Source organism: Ambystoma mexicanum, chromosome 5p (assembly GCF_040938575.1).
Source record: "Ambystoma mexicanum isolate Mex_15411 chromosome 5p, UKY_AmexF1_1, whole genome shotgun sequence".
NCBI lineage: Eukaryota > Metazoa > Chordata > Amphibia > Caudata > Ambystomatidae > Ambystoma > Ambystoma mexicanum.
Window position 1 is genome coordinate 7667670 of NC_090930.1, and position 13168 is coordinate 7680837.

The 13168-nt window shown below is 46.9% G+C and overlaps 1 protein-coding gene across 1 annotated transcript in view; it reads right to left on the reverse strand.

Annotated features, from left to right (window-relative positions):
* Positions 1–13168, reverse strand: part of LOC138481606 (extracellular calcium-sensing receptor-like) — a 109626-nt gene that overhangs the window by 82218 nt on the left and 14240 nt on the right. Inside the window, exon 2 of the mRNA XM_069613803.1 lies at positions 11277–11460. Coding sequence (XP_069469904.1) covers positions 11277–11460 — 184 coding nt within the window. The remainder of the gene's footprint in view (positions 1–11276; positions 11461–13168) is intronic.

Here is a 13168-nt window from a genome sequence, read left to right on the forward strand (position 1 = left end):
CCCACATGGCCAATTCACGTGTAGTACTCCCCAGAACCCCTGAAATACACATACCCTGCTGAAATCGCGTGTGGAACTTCCCGCACACCCCTGGAATACACGTACCCTGCTGAAATCGCGTGTGGAACTTACCGCGCACCCCTGGAATACACGTACCCTGCTGAAATCGCGTGTGGAACTTCCCGCGCACCCCTGAAATACACGTACCCTGCTTGCACGGTGCCAATCGCGTGTGGAACTTCCCGCGCACCCCTGCAATCCACGTACCCTGACAAATCGCGTGTGGAACTTCCTGTGCACCCCTGTAATCCACGTACACGGCCAAATCGTGTGTGGAACTTCCCGCGCACCCCTGTAATCCACGTACACGGCCAAATCGCGTGTGGAATTTTCCGCAAACCCCTGGAATTCACGTACCCTGACAAATCGCGTGTGGAACGTCCCGCGCACCCCTGAAATCCATGTACCCGGCCAAATCGCGTGTGGAACTTCCCGTGCACCCCTGTAATCCACGTACACGGCCAAATCGCGTGTGGAACTTCCCGCGCACCCCTGAAATCCACGTACCCGGCCAAATCGCGTGTGGAACTTCCCGCGCACCCCTGAAATCCACATACCCGGCCAAATCGTGTGTGGAACTTCCCGCGCACCCCTGAAATCCACGTACCCGGCCAATTCGCGTGTGGAACTTCCCGCGCACCCCTGAAATCCACGTACCTGGCCAAATCGCGTGTGGAAATTCCTGCGCACCCCTGAAATCCACGTACATGGCCAAATCGCGTGTGAGACTTCCCGCGCACCCCAGTATACACGCACACGTATTTTTTGTCAGCGGGTGTCCGTGTTTGTGGGTACCCCTTTGCACGTCATTTGTCCTGGAGGGACACAGTATAGGACATTCATCATGGCAGTATATAGGTGCTATTTGTTGGCGCACCTTTTGGCGCACATTTCTTACAGGCGCAGAGACGCTACCGCCTGCTTTCTTGGGGCGGTCGTGTTTGTGCCTGTGCGCTGGTTTGAGCGTGCGCTTTTTTGCCCTATTCTATTCCATGAATACGTGTTGTAGGCGAGCGTGTGGGTGTTCTGCGCACTTGTGCCCTGTACTTCCACCGTGACGCCCACATTTTGGCAAGTTGTTCCCCATTCCGAGTGTTACGCCCCGTGTTCCGCCTACTTTTGTTGCGTGCGCCGCGTTATGTGCGATTTTCGCTGTGGCCTGTGCGATTTTCGCTGTGACCTGGCGCACGCAGTTAGATGGCCTGTGCGCCAAGGTGCGCCGCGCACTTTTTTATCGCACATCCGATGGTTTTCTCGCGCACAGCCTTCCATGAATCGATGTGCGCTGCTTTTCGTGCGATTTTCACACTTGCACTGCGATTTTCGCTATTCCACTGCGATTCGCACGTTTTTGGCCACTTGCGCTGCGCTAATTATTCCATGAATCGGCCTGTATGTGTTTTCTGTATTTATGTACTACCAGCAAATCTGGCCCTGTGTATATACTTTGTTGTAACCTGTCTTTAGGATTATGCGCCCGGTTGCCCATGGGCCTGGTGCGCTTTACAAATAAACAAAACTTCAAACTTCAAACTTAGTAACTGTTCCAGGGGGATCAATTCTTTGCTCTATTCTCACCATGCCGGGCATATTTGGGTCATCTGTTTGTACCTGCCCATCTTTAGTACCGCAAGGTGCACTGCTTATCCCAATTGAAACCATCATCATTGCCCTATTGGGAATCACTTTAGCACACCATCGAAGTACCAACTGGCAAGTGCAGAAGATCACAAGCACAAACACCACCTCTGACACTAGTATCTTCACAACTGCTCCCATCCACGAGAGTGCCCACGAGAAGAGATCATCGAGCTAATCACTCTTATGAAACCCTGCTTCCATCTGCATATTTTCTCTGAGGGTTTGCACGGCCTCCATTATCTGTGTGAGAGACCCATTTGTGGCATTGTTTGGGGGTTCATAAGTACAGCAGGATTCTCCTATTTATTTTGCAGATGCCTTCTTCCATGGCTGTGAGCAGATTGATGTCACACCACTGGAGTATTGCACACCTCCTTCCTGACCACGCAAGCCAAATGCAGTTAATAATAATAATAATAATTTTGCATTTATAAAGCGCCACAAACCCTCAGGTATCTGAGTGCTGCTTATTATTACCCACGGTGTGTGGTGCTCATTTATCGACCTCGGAAGGATGAAAGGCTGAGTTTGGCCCTGCCGGGATTTGAACCTGCGTCAGCAGGCTCTGCACATTACAAACTATAGCCTACAGAACAATTGGCTAACAACTAAAAATAAAATTCTATTAAAAACGGCATCACTCACTCACAAGTCTCTGAACAACGCCGCCCCAACCTATCTGATCAACAGATTCCACCGACAGTCCTCTTCAAGACACACCAGAACCGCATACAAAAACTGTCTAACTGTTCCCCACTTCAAGCGGTCCACCATAGGAGGTAATAGCTTCCCGGTAAAAGCTGCCTTGTTGTGGAACTCCTTGCCTCCAAACCTTAGAATTGACATGCCCTACCAGAATTTCCGCTCACTGGTAATCTCATGGTTGAAAAGCGAGACCCACTAAAACCATGGAGTGCCCAGCACCACCTGTACAAATTGTAACTATATGTGCCTTCCTGCTTACCTGCTTATCTGCCTTGCCTACCTGTATATAATGGCCTGTAGTCCTACCACTGATTTGTATATAACACTGGTGTAGTTATTCCTTTATTATGTATATTCTTTGTACTGTAACCAAGCTTCGAATATTCTTGTAAAGGCTGCGCCCTGATACCCCCGGGTACACTCGCGCATTATAAATAATAAAAACAAACAAACAAACAAACAAGCTCTACTCGCTGTGCCACTTGACCGGCTAATTGACCCCTCCCACCTTGGTTATGATATTATATGATATGATATGATAGTTTATTTATATAGCGCCTATACACAATGGCCCTCATTACGACCCTGGCGGAGTGGGATACCGCCAGCGGTAATCGCGGCGGACCCGTCCGCCGTACTACGAGTTCCCTTAGCGCCATGGAGGTTTTCTCCGCCTGGTTTTACCGGGCGGAGAAAACCATGGCGCTAAGGGACCTCGTTGTTAATTACGCCGCCGTACTTTACGGCGGCGTAATTAACTCCTTCCCCACTCCCATTATACCCTATGGGGCAAGAATGGGAATGGGGAAGGGTAAAATGGGGATTGGGGATTTACCGCTCCGCCAAGGTCGGCATGGGGTGGTAAATCCGCCAACCCCCATGGCGCTATCGGCGGCTTTCCGCCATGCTCCGCGGTGCATTTTGCACCGCGAAATCCGCCAGGGTCGTAATGAGGGCCAATGTGTTTCAAAGCACTTCAAGGCAAGGGAGGGAACAAGGGAAAAAACAATGACATTCTTACAGGCCATGAACAGTGAGGATGTGAAATTAACTATCGTACTCGGCCTGACGACATTTCAGATAGTGCAAGAGCTAAGACATAGATAAGGAAGGGAGGGGGAGAGTGGGAAAGAAATGGAAACAGACAGGTGACTACCGTACTAGGCCTGACGACATTTCTGGTAGAGCCGAAAAAAAAACAAGAGGTGAGGGAGAGGGGTGCAGAAAGGTAGGGGTGGAACAAAACAAGCGACAATCATATTCGGCCTGACGACATTTCAGATAGTGCTGGAAGGGTTTGGGGAGGAAAAAACCAGTAAGGGGAGGGAAGAGGAGACAGACGAGGTTGCTATCATACTAGGTCAAGGGACAATTCTGATAGAGTAAGTGCATAGAAGAAAGTAAGGGGAAGAGATAGGAAAAGGGAGAAGGGAAAGGAGGAGAGAACAGAGAGTTAGCAGTCAAAAGAGTGGAGAAGCAAGAGGGGAGAGTGAATACAATTGCAGAAGTCAGTAGTAACACATAATGTTGCAAGCCAGGATACAAGATGAAGATGGGAACAGCATGATTCAGGGCCACCATGAGTACAAGATGCAAAAGAAGTTCAGCATGAGAGTTGAGAAAGGGTGATGCACCATGAATGAATGAAGTCCTTAAAAGTCAAATCCAGCATTGTCCACAAGATGGTGATGGTGAAACCAGAATGTATCAGGACAGACTCCTGCAGAAGTAGGCTTGAGTGGGGTGAGGGGGGAGCAGGGTAGGAGAATAAAGCAAAACAGGCAACACCTGTGTGCGAGAATGGGGGGCACAAGGGAACATCACGGGGGGACCAGAGGGAGTAACACATGTTGGTTCATGCCTACCTGCTGTCTGAGCAGGGGGTCGGGCCCTGGGTCCTCCTTGTCCGAACAGGTCCAAACAGGAATTCCCCTTTTCATCGTCTGCCCTTCGCTTAGCACGCCGGGGCGAGATACGCCCTTGACTAATAGTTAGGAGCAGGAAGGAAGAGGCAGGGCTAAGAAGGTGGGTGGTGCTTGCTAAGTGGTGAAAAAGAGCGCCAAACAGGAAGGCACCAGGTGGGCAGGACTTGCTAAGTGGTGAAAAAGAGCGGCAGGTAGGAAGGTACCAGGTGGGCGGGCTTAGGCCAGGTGACCTAGTTCCACTTGCACCTGCTCCCCATCTGCAAAGGAAAAGAGGCTGGAGGGCTCCTTAAGTAGGAAAAAGGAGCGGCAAACAGGAAGGCACCAGGTGGGCGGGGATTGCTAAGTGGTGAAAAAGAGCAGCAAACAGGAAGGCACCAGGTTGGCGGGGCTTGCTAAGTGGTGAAAAAGTGCAGCAAACAGGAATGCACCAGGTGGGCGGGGCTTGCTAAGTGGTGAAAGAGAGCGCACAGTCTCCTGAAAGAGAGCGCACAGTCTCCTGATTCTTACTAAAAGGTAACCTCGAGGCAGCCAATGGGGGGAAAGGGGTTATGGAGAAGTTGTGTATAGGGACAGGGATGTTTAGGGTAACCAGATAGAGGGTTAGGTTTTGTGTTATGGATGGGTAGTGGGGGTTGTAAGGGAAATGCACAAACAACATTGACCATCAGAAAACAGTATTAACCCTCTTGTTCTTTCCCTTCTGCCCTCTCTCCTACTCAGCAGAGCACAATCATTCTTGATTAGGAATATGCTCTCATCATACTCGTACCTTCAAAACATTCATACTCTAGTTAGGAGCGACTAACATAACCACATAGCTTCCGGGAGATCCCTGGACAAGCAATATCACAGAACAGAAAACAAAAGGAACATTAACATGCCATTTTTCTCCCTTTTTAACACAGGCTGAGCATGATCACATTACCCCCTTACGCTCTTAAATGCCTTTCACAAGGAGTTGTTTCCACAGGTCAATTCTCCACGGATAACACTGCTTTCTGCCTGCATGCCTCCACATGTGCCCCCTTGAGCAGGCAGCGACAAGCAAACATAGCGTGCCCTCAAGACAAATGTTCTCACACAACGTGTCCTTAGTAGCGTTCATACGCTTTCCACTCAGCTTTCACTAATTAGCGTTAATGTGCTGTCATATTATTTGTCACCAACTGCACTCATCAGCCTCCTTTCCCTCCCCCATTCACTTTGGTTGAAACCCCCCAATGAGGCACGTAACAGAGGGGACTGGTTAGCGCCTCCCCAGACAATGATGAATCCATGTTGAGATGATGAATCCATGTTGAGATGATGAATCCATGTTGCGATGATGAATCCATGTTGAGCGGTAAAACCTGCAGTCTCAAGAAAGCTTGCCTCTCATGTTGCCAGGGAGAGGAAGCTGTGATGTCCTCTGCCACTCAATCTGCACCACCTCTCACCCACTCCTTAGTCCATAGTCCTCCAGCACTCCATCCTGCTGTCCTCCAGCCAGTGTCTGCAGACGCCAAAATCACCAACACGCAGCACAGGCCGGGTAGGATTTTTATAGGCAGCAGTATTTTGCACATGTGCACACTCCAAATGCCGGTCAGTATCAAGTGAATTGAAGTCCTAGAGCCTCCGAGACCACACAGAACGTTTCCTACTGTACCTGACGACCCATTTAGTCAAAATCAAGCACATACAGGTTCTGCGATGTCATTAACTGGATGGCTCTTAGCTCAACCTTAATCGCGTTAAATCCTTGTTCAGTGTCATTCACCAGCTGTATCAGTTCCCATCTAACTATTTGTAGCCATTTGGTGGCACTGACTGCTGTTTGTACCCCTGGCACTAACAGAGAAGCAAAAAATGGAACTTCTATTTTTTTTGTACAGTCTATTGATCAGGTATTTCTTTAAGCAATACAGCTGAGCTTTTCGACAGATAGTTAGATCTCATTTTTTCTTATTAACTGTATGGTTTCCTTTTTCTCTGGCAGGATACGGAAGATAGAGGGCTGTAGTGGTGATGCAGAGGCAGTAGGACTTGGGGGTGGCATGGGAGTAAACAAGCTCCCTGGTCTCATAATTAGGTGTGCTTCAGGGGCCACGAGGAGAGCCATGTGCAACGTGGTCAGCGAGCATACGCCATTCCATGATGGTGGGAGGTGCAGTAACACCTGCTGGCAACATATCTTGTACAAGTCCATCACTGCTGCTGTTCCTCCCCTGAGGTCTGGAATGTTTATTGTCACTTGCACTTGTCCTTGGTGCCCATGGGGACATCTCCTGCATTATAGAAGCACAGTTCATATTCTTCTTACTTCTGAACCTTCACTGTCTTCTCCTTTGCTTCAATCCATGTTAGCTTTGCCACGTGCCTCCCGCAGTATTCTTGACATTCGTTGTTCACCCTCTGAATCACTTTGTTTCTATGTCCCATAAGTCTTCCTGCCATAAAGCTCATCACAGTCTCTTCCCACCGATGTGCCACAAACCTCACTCCTCCTAGATGCATGTATGTTCTTTGCAAACACTGTAGGCTTCTGGTGTTGCAGGTGCAATGCTGTTCATCTGGATCCATCATCAGAAGGTGTATGCTGTGCGCTTGGAATGTGCTTCACAACCTACATAGTGCTAGATGGTCAAGACATTGAGCATCCAAAAGCAGAACCTCTTGCAGCATTAGTACCTTGGGGGCTCCCGACATGTGTGGTATTTAGGAGCAAATATAACAGCTCACATTTACCCTGTTTCCACCGAGCTCATGTCCGCGCACCAACTGTTACTCATCTCTAGGTGGTGCACGTCCTCTATCATGTCAAAACCTCATCCTCTGTATTCATCATACTTTTTCTTAGTCAGTCTTCTAAAATGTTCTAATATGCTTACATATGATACATATAGCTTTGCATCTGGTAATATATTCATATTCATTTTTTGTGTCATCACATTCGCATTTATGGGTGTATTAATGTAAATTCCCAGAATTGTGTTATTGTCCTTATTCAGATATGTAAACCCGCCCTTGGTACACCACCCATCAGTATCCCCCTCTTTTATATGTTCCAACCATATAAAATTACATACTAAATATAGTCTGAAACCAAACATAAAAATACAAAATATTTTCAATGTGAAATGCATCACGCACATATACATAGAGAGAAACACAGTATTGTCAGATCTCTTCTTAGTTTCACATCGTACATTAGTAACAGGTGTTTCGATAAGTAATCGCACTTGCATTGATAGGGAAAAGAAGAAGGAAAAAGATACTTTGCCCGAAACAGTGGAAATATCCTAATGCATAAAATAAAATTTAAAACAAAATGTCATTCAGTTAAAATAGATGATTTGTGAAACTCTATATATAATGTATATACATGTGTACATGCAGTGAATTACTCTGCAAAGATATGCTCAATCTTAGTAGACACTATTCATGTATTACTGTTGGGCTCGTTAGTGGGTGGTGCAGCATTCGGATCCCTTCAGACATCAGAAAGGTGCACCCAATATCGCAGCTCCCAGACCTTCACCGCAAATGGAGTGGCATGCACAATGGTAAAAGGCCAGTTGGATCTTGGTTTACTCCACCTGCTTACAAAGTTCCTAATGAACACATTATCAGCTGGAGACAATAGAAGAGGCTGTGATGCCATCGAAGCAGATGCAGCATCTGTTGATTCTTCAGACCGCCATGGTGCTATCTGTTGTGAAATACATTTGATTGATCTAGTCAACACAATCAAATAATCCTTAAATTCCTCACCCAGAACAGATGTTGCCCTGTGAGCGTCAGAGGACTTCCTTAGAGGACATAGAGGTGTATGCATTTTCCGGACTGTTACCACCCCATGCGATGATAAATCATGATCCGTACAGGGCTGCGTGCACAGACAGAATAGAGCAAGCGGGAGACAATGCACCCAGTTTCTCCTAAGGGTGGCACACAACTTAGATATTCAGCAATCCATATTTTAGTGTTCAGCAATCCATTGAATCCTCTCTACAACTCTGTTAGCTTAGGGGTGGTAAATTGTGCACATCGGATGCTTGATTCCCAGTTTTTAAAGAAATAGGTTCCATTGTCTGACCGCATCATATTTCAAACACCCCACGCGGAAATACCTCTCTTACTAAAGATTTTGCAATGCATTTAGCCTCTGGATGTGCACAAGGACCTGCCTCAACCCACCAAGAGAAGGGACTCACTATGACAATCATGCACCTACACCCATTGCCCCATACCCCCATATTTGCATAGTCTATATGGAGCTCCCGAAACAGCCCAGTAGGGCGAGGTAGTGCACCTCATATTGTTCTCAGGATGTGGCTAGTACTGTATGTCTGGCATGTGATGCAAGATATCACCATTTTAGTAAGAACTTCCTTTAGATTGGGGACAAACCAGGCCTCCTGTATATCTGCAGCAATGTGTTGCTTTGACATATGAGACGGATAATGTAACTGGTCGAGGCAACCAGCAACAGTTTGTGTGGCATACCAACCTTACCCATGCTTTCTTGTTGCCATAATAAATCTGTGGGGGAATGTGTACACCCTCTTTTCTCCCATAACTCATTTTCCTCCTGTGGGGCCCAGCCTTGTAATTCAATCATTTGTGCTATTGGAAGAGAAGTGTATGGTGCTGGAAACTGTACCGGTTCCCATGCTATTATTGGATACTCAGGGATGTTAGGTACTGGGAGATAAGCTGCCTGTTTGGCTGCCGCACCCGCGGCGGCGTTGCCAAGTCAAACTTTATCTCTGTCATGGTATGGGTGGTGCATTTAACCACTGTCACCATGGAGGGCTTGGAAAGTGCATCGATCAGTTTATCCAATAAAGCTGCATGTTGAACAAGGACATGTCAGCCCTCCTAAAACCTCTCCTCTTCCACCTTGCAAGCCAAGAGTGCACCGTTGTTGTTACATAGGCCGAATCAGAATAGATGGTCACCCGGCACCCCTGGGAAGTCAGAAGTGCTTCAATAAGCAATATGAGCTCTGCTGCCTGAGCTGAATAATGCATGAACAGCCTTATTTATACCAATACCTCATACTCACCATCCACTAGGCAGACAACTGCTGCACCCGTATGTCTCAGGCCTGTCACCTGGCTGGTCAATGGTTGCTGAACCATCAACAAAAAGTCTTTTGCTTGTGGTATGTCCTTCTCCTCCTCTGATTCAAATATTTCACAGGCATACTAAGTGCTGTCTTCCTCTGTACATAGTCTGTCAGAAAAGCAGGGTTTAAGGTCTTGCATCGCACGCTATGGAGGTTTGGGCTGGATAAAATAAAATAACCTCATACGTGGATGTTGTTAACGTTGATTTAGAGCCTTCTAGAATGACAAATACTGCATGCTACACGTACAATGTTATGGAACATCAATGATGAAAGTCAAGTTTTTGTCTATTTCAAAAGCAGCAGCGGCAAGCGTCTGCTTACAAGGGAACTGTCCGGGCATTTCTTAGTATAGTACTCTGCTGTAATAGGCCAATGGCTTGTGGCCCATAGTGCTCTTCTGAATGAGTTCTGCCATCATCATCTGGCATCAGAATGGGAGAACAAGTAAAACTCCTGAGTGTAGTCAGGGGTTGCTAACATTGGGGCAGTGGGAATTACCTCTTTCAGTGTGTTAAAGCTCGTAAGCATGTCCTCTGTCCATGTTATCTTCATGTCTGTCTTTTCTGCTTCTTTAAGGCCTTGCAAGAAGCGCTTAGTGTATGCAGCGTAATCTAGGATGCACACTGTTCAGTAGTTACGTAGCCCATGGAACTTCTGCATTTCTTTGACAGTTTGTGGATGGGGAGCACGATGCACTGATGGTATTTCCATGAATGGATATCAATTGCTCCAAGTAAAGAACTTCCTGCTGCTTTAACAACACTCAGGGTTGGGCCGCTGTCACACTGAGATTTACACTCATCATTGTCCTCTATGTCCTCCACCATTTTTCATAATTTTAAAATCTCTTTGCTCCTCTGGAGCTTTTTACCTTTATATTTGGCTGCTAAAAATGTGTACATGTATTGAAGTATCCCTTTATTGTTCATACCGTGCTCTGGCAATGGGTGCAAAATACCCCTTGTGTCTCCGCCACCCACTACGTATGGTATTTCTCAACTTTATCCTTACATACCAGCAATTTGCTACATATATACGCTTATGGTGTAGCTACCCCCATGTTAAAAAAAAAACTTCTGCAACAACCTCAAGACCACTTTCCTCAACTAGCACTGCAACTTCCTCCTCTACTCCTGTCATGTATATTGTAATATAAACACAAATGTAATATAACTATATTGTAACCTTGTATATATATTGTATCCTTTCTCAAACTGCTCATTATGTAACAAATGCATGCCTCATGACTATGTAACTAAGCTTTGTATTGTAACAAGTGCCACAATGTCCTTGGGCTGCTGTGCGCTATATAAATACGAATAAAACACATACAAAAACACAAACAAAAGGTCACCCATATACAAAACATAGGTCATCTTAAGCGTTCCTACAAGTCCTTTGCTCCCGCTCCCCTGTTGCCCCCTACCCACACACCCTTTTCTCTCACTCACTCCATGCACACACCCCCACTCCCCCCACACACAACACCCACACCACTTCTTCCACAGGCCCTCTCTTGCCCCATCTCGCTTTACAATATAAGTTAAAACACTAACACAACAAGCTAAAAGAAAAAATAACGACCACTACTTCATTTTATTCCCCCACACGGAATATATTGGGCACAGGAATGTGAGCCCACTAATTATATGGAGCCCCTACTTCTGTCTTCTCTTATCTTGTTACAAAAAATAGCGCCATCTTATTCCCTGCCTTGAAAAGGATTCCACTTCTCCATTTCTCTTCTCATAAACTTTTAATAATCATACATATATATAGATATATAACCACCACGTGATCTTTGCACACTACTCAACTCAGTCACACACCATTTTCTCATACACTCTCCCCGCTTCATCTTCAACGCACACAAACCCACACACCTTTTTCCCAGTTTCCCCAAGTTCCCTCTCAGGGTGCGCCGCCGTTGTTGTCGCTCGCAGCATGTTCACCCGAGCTCCTCCATCACAGGGTCCCAATAACGGCCTGCAAAATCCTAGGAGCTGCTGCCAGCTTCAAAGAGCAGGCAGGAATTCAGTCAAAACAGCTCCTGTATACCACTACAGGTTACCCGCTTCGGACTGGTTGCTGCAGGTGGGCACAGCCTCCCCAGATTTGTGGCCTGGAATACTCTGTCTCTGCGGAAAATCTGGGATCACGTTAGGGTCACCAAATTTGTAGAGTAGCCCCTCAATGTTCACACCAGAAAAAATATAAACCACTAGGAAAAAAAGCCCTGCACACCTTTTGCAGGGAGAGCAAGGTTTATTCTCACAGAAATACAAGTACGTGCCAGTGAAGAATTCTGCTGCCAGAAAGAACTCTGGCAAAAACATAGAGTCACAAGTGATGTGCATCACATAGTTTACAAATCCATGTAACTGGCTGGTGCGACCCTATACACATATAGCCTAAAGTTATGTATTTAACTAAGTGCATAATAAATAAAATTTAAAAAATACACATATAGCCTGATCCATACGGGATACCAGGCGATTGGCCCCCGCATCTTCGGTCCATCTCCTTCTACGCAGGGATACTCTTCTTCCATCATCAAGTACGAAGACTCTTATTGGCAATTCTGTTACAGAATTCATTATTTCATAGCTCCACGGTGCACCTGGTACCATGGACATGAGCGAAGCGGCTACTTTCGATGTCCCGCTCCTTCCCAGACATGCCGGCGCCTCCACAACTTCCCCATCTGCAGTCTACATGTGTTACCTTCTCCCATGGCACCTCGCTGCACAAATCCCATGAACCGATGGTGAGGGAAGCCCGTCCCTTCTCTCAGATCTTCCTGATTAATTGGACCACTTTACAGTTTTATGGCCAGGGGTCTTGGACTGGTAAGTGCATTCAAACGTTTGTGTCCTGTGCTTGGGGTCACGGGATATATAACTTAGAGATCTGTACTGACAAAGGCCTAAAACCCTCATCCCCCCAGCCCCTTCTCGTGGGATAGCTCTTCATAGGTCCATTCTGCACCTCTCGTGGCCTTGCAGGACACATTCCTACTGGGTTACATGCACTAATGACAAGGTGCAATAAAGAACTGTGAGTCTTCAGGAAATGAGCCTTCTGCAGGGCTGCCAGGGCTGTGAGCAGAGAACGCACACACACAAACCCTTCTAACGCTTGGGACCGGATGTACATGATACTAATACCAGAATTCCCTATATTTCCATTACAATCCAGTGTCTATGGGTGACACCCCTCCACTCTCCTAGCTCCCCTACAACCTCGTCTTCTACAATCGCCTCGCCCCAAATCGCTGAGGGGCCTGGGACTTCCACCCATGCTCCCAAAGACACATTCTGTACTCAGTGAGGGTACTCGTTTGGCATGGCTCTACGAGAAAGACTGATTTGGACCAGCCACATTGAGTCATCATGGAAAGGGCAAGAGGGGACTGACCTAGGAACAACCCACACAGAGGCACAGCTCTTTCACACAGTGCACGGTCATCTAACCAGTCATTAGTCCTTGGTCCTCCCTGACTGCACCATGATTAGATTAGAAGAGACTAGCTTCCTTGAGTTTTGGCTCAGGTTATGCTCCTGGTGTCGGGAAGGATTTATTTTCTACCCCTACAGGTGGCCCCGGGACTGTCCACACTCAGCTTCTTGGACACAACAGGCCTGGCACTTTATAATCTGCCTGGCTGTTGCTGAGAAAAATGTATCAAGTCATGTGTAAAAAGCAGATGGCCATGTGGAAC